Genomic DNA, 1587 nt, shown 5'->3' on the forward strand with positions numbered 1-1587 from the left:
ACCAGGGTGGGGGTGAGATGGGTGGTCCAGAAGGTGACCCCCAGCTTAGCCTCCCCCCCCTCCCTCCCCCAGGGTTTTGGCCATGACAGAGGAGTTGGGGACAAGGTCCAGGCGCATCTTGGTGACAGGTGGCACTGGCTTGGTGGGCAGAGCCATCGAGAAGGTGGTGGCTGATGGAGAGGGGCAGCCAGATGAGGAGTGGATCTTTGTGTCCTCCAGAGACGCCGACCTGACGTGAGTGGGACCCTGGGGTGGGTTTTCACTTGGAAAACAACCCCCTCCCCAAACACACAGCCTCACACCACCCCCCCCCCCAGATCTGCTCCCACGCCACTGAACCCTCAAAATCTCCCACCCCCGGAATGCAGCAGAGGCCAAAGCCACCCCAGGAATGCAGCAGAGACCAAAGCCCTGTTTGAGAAGCACAAGCCCACCCATGTCATCCACCTGGCTGCCATGGTTGGGGGGCTCTTCAAAAACATCCGCTACAACCTGGATTTTTGGGTGAGCACTTGGGCAGAGTCAAGGGGAGGGACATTTTTTTTTTTACTGGGGCATATGGCAAGAGGACAAGGGGGAATGGATTAAAACTGGACAAGCAGGGATTTAGGTTGGACGTTCATTATGGGGGTGGGGAGACCCTGGCCCAGGTCGCCCAGGGAAGCTGTGGATGCCCCCTCCCTGGCAGTGTTGAAGGGCAGGTTGGATGGGGCTTGGAGCAGCCTGGGCTGCTGGGAGGTGTCCCTGCCCATGCAGGGGGGTTGGATCTAGGTGTTCTTCATGGTCTCTTCAACCCAAACCACTCCATAATTCCATGAAAAGGTGGGTATGGAGGTCCCTGTGGATGCTGTAACTCCCTGCCCTCTTTGAGGCCTTGAACGTGAGGACACAGGGACATGGCTTGCTCTGCTCCCAGGACCAAACCAGAGCTCCTGTTGCTTCTCTAGTTATCATCCACAGGGTGAAGAAGGGCTTTGGGGGGTCCCCACCCCACAGTTATGACAAATCTCTCCATCCCTAGAGGAGAAACATCCACATCAATGACAATGTCCTGCACTCAGCCTACGAGACAGGGGTGCAGAAGGTGGTCTCCTGCCTCTCCACCTGCATCTTCCCAGACAAGACAACCTACCCCATCAATGAGAGCATGGTGAGCATCTCCAGCGCCGTGCAGAGCCCCAGGGGTGTCCCTGCCCTGCTTAACTCCCTGCTCTCTTCTCCCCAGATTCACAACGGGCCACCTCACAGCTCCAACTTTGGCTACTCCTATGCCAAGAGGATGATCGACATCCAGAATAGGTGCCAGGGTTTGGGGGGGAGTGACATGGAGGAGCCCCCGTGGGCACCCTGGGGTTGTAGAATCAGAGAATCATTTTGGGTTGGAAAAGACCTTTCAATATCAAGTCAAACTGTTCCCCCAGCCCTGCCAAGGCCACCAGTGCCCCATGTCCCTCAGCACCATCTCCAGGGCTTGGAAACCCCTCCAGGAATGGGGACTCCCCCCCTGCCCTGGGCAGCCTGGGCCAGGCCCTGACAACCCTTGCCAGGAAGGAATTGTTCACCACATCCAACCTCAACCTCACCTGG

General features: G+C 57.7%; 1 protein-coding gene across 1 annotated transcript in view; it reads left to right on the forward strand.

Annotated features, from left to right (window-relative positions):
* Nucleotides 1-73: 73 nt before the first annotated feature.
* The window catches only part of TSTA3 (tissue specific transplantation antigen P35B), a 4632-nt gene continuing 3118 nt past the window's right edge, over nucleotides 74-1587 (forward strand). The window contains exons 1-4 of the mRNA XM_009998393.1: nucleotides 74-234; nucleotides 390-504; nucleotides 1022-1150; nucleotides 1226-1299. Coding sequence (XP_009996695.1) covers nucleotides 83-234; nucleotides 390-504; nucleotides 1022-1150; nucleotides 1226-1299 — 470 coding nt within the window. The 5' untranslated portion in view covers nucleotides 74-82. The remainder of the gene's footprint in view (nucleotides 235-389; nucleotides 505-1021; nucleotides 1151-1225; nucleotides 1300-1587) is intronic.

Source organism: Chaetura pelagica, unplaced genomic scaffold, assembly GCF_000747805.2.
Source record: "Chaetura pelagica isolate M959 unplaced genomic scaffold, ChaPel_1.0 scaffold805, whole genome shotgun sequence".
NCBI classification, from domain to species: Eukaryota; Metazoa; Chordata; class Aves; order Apodiformes; family Apodidae; genus Chaetura; species Chaetura pelagica.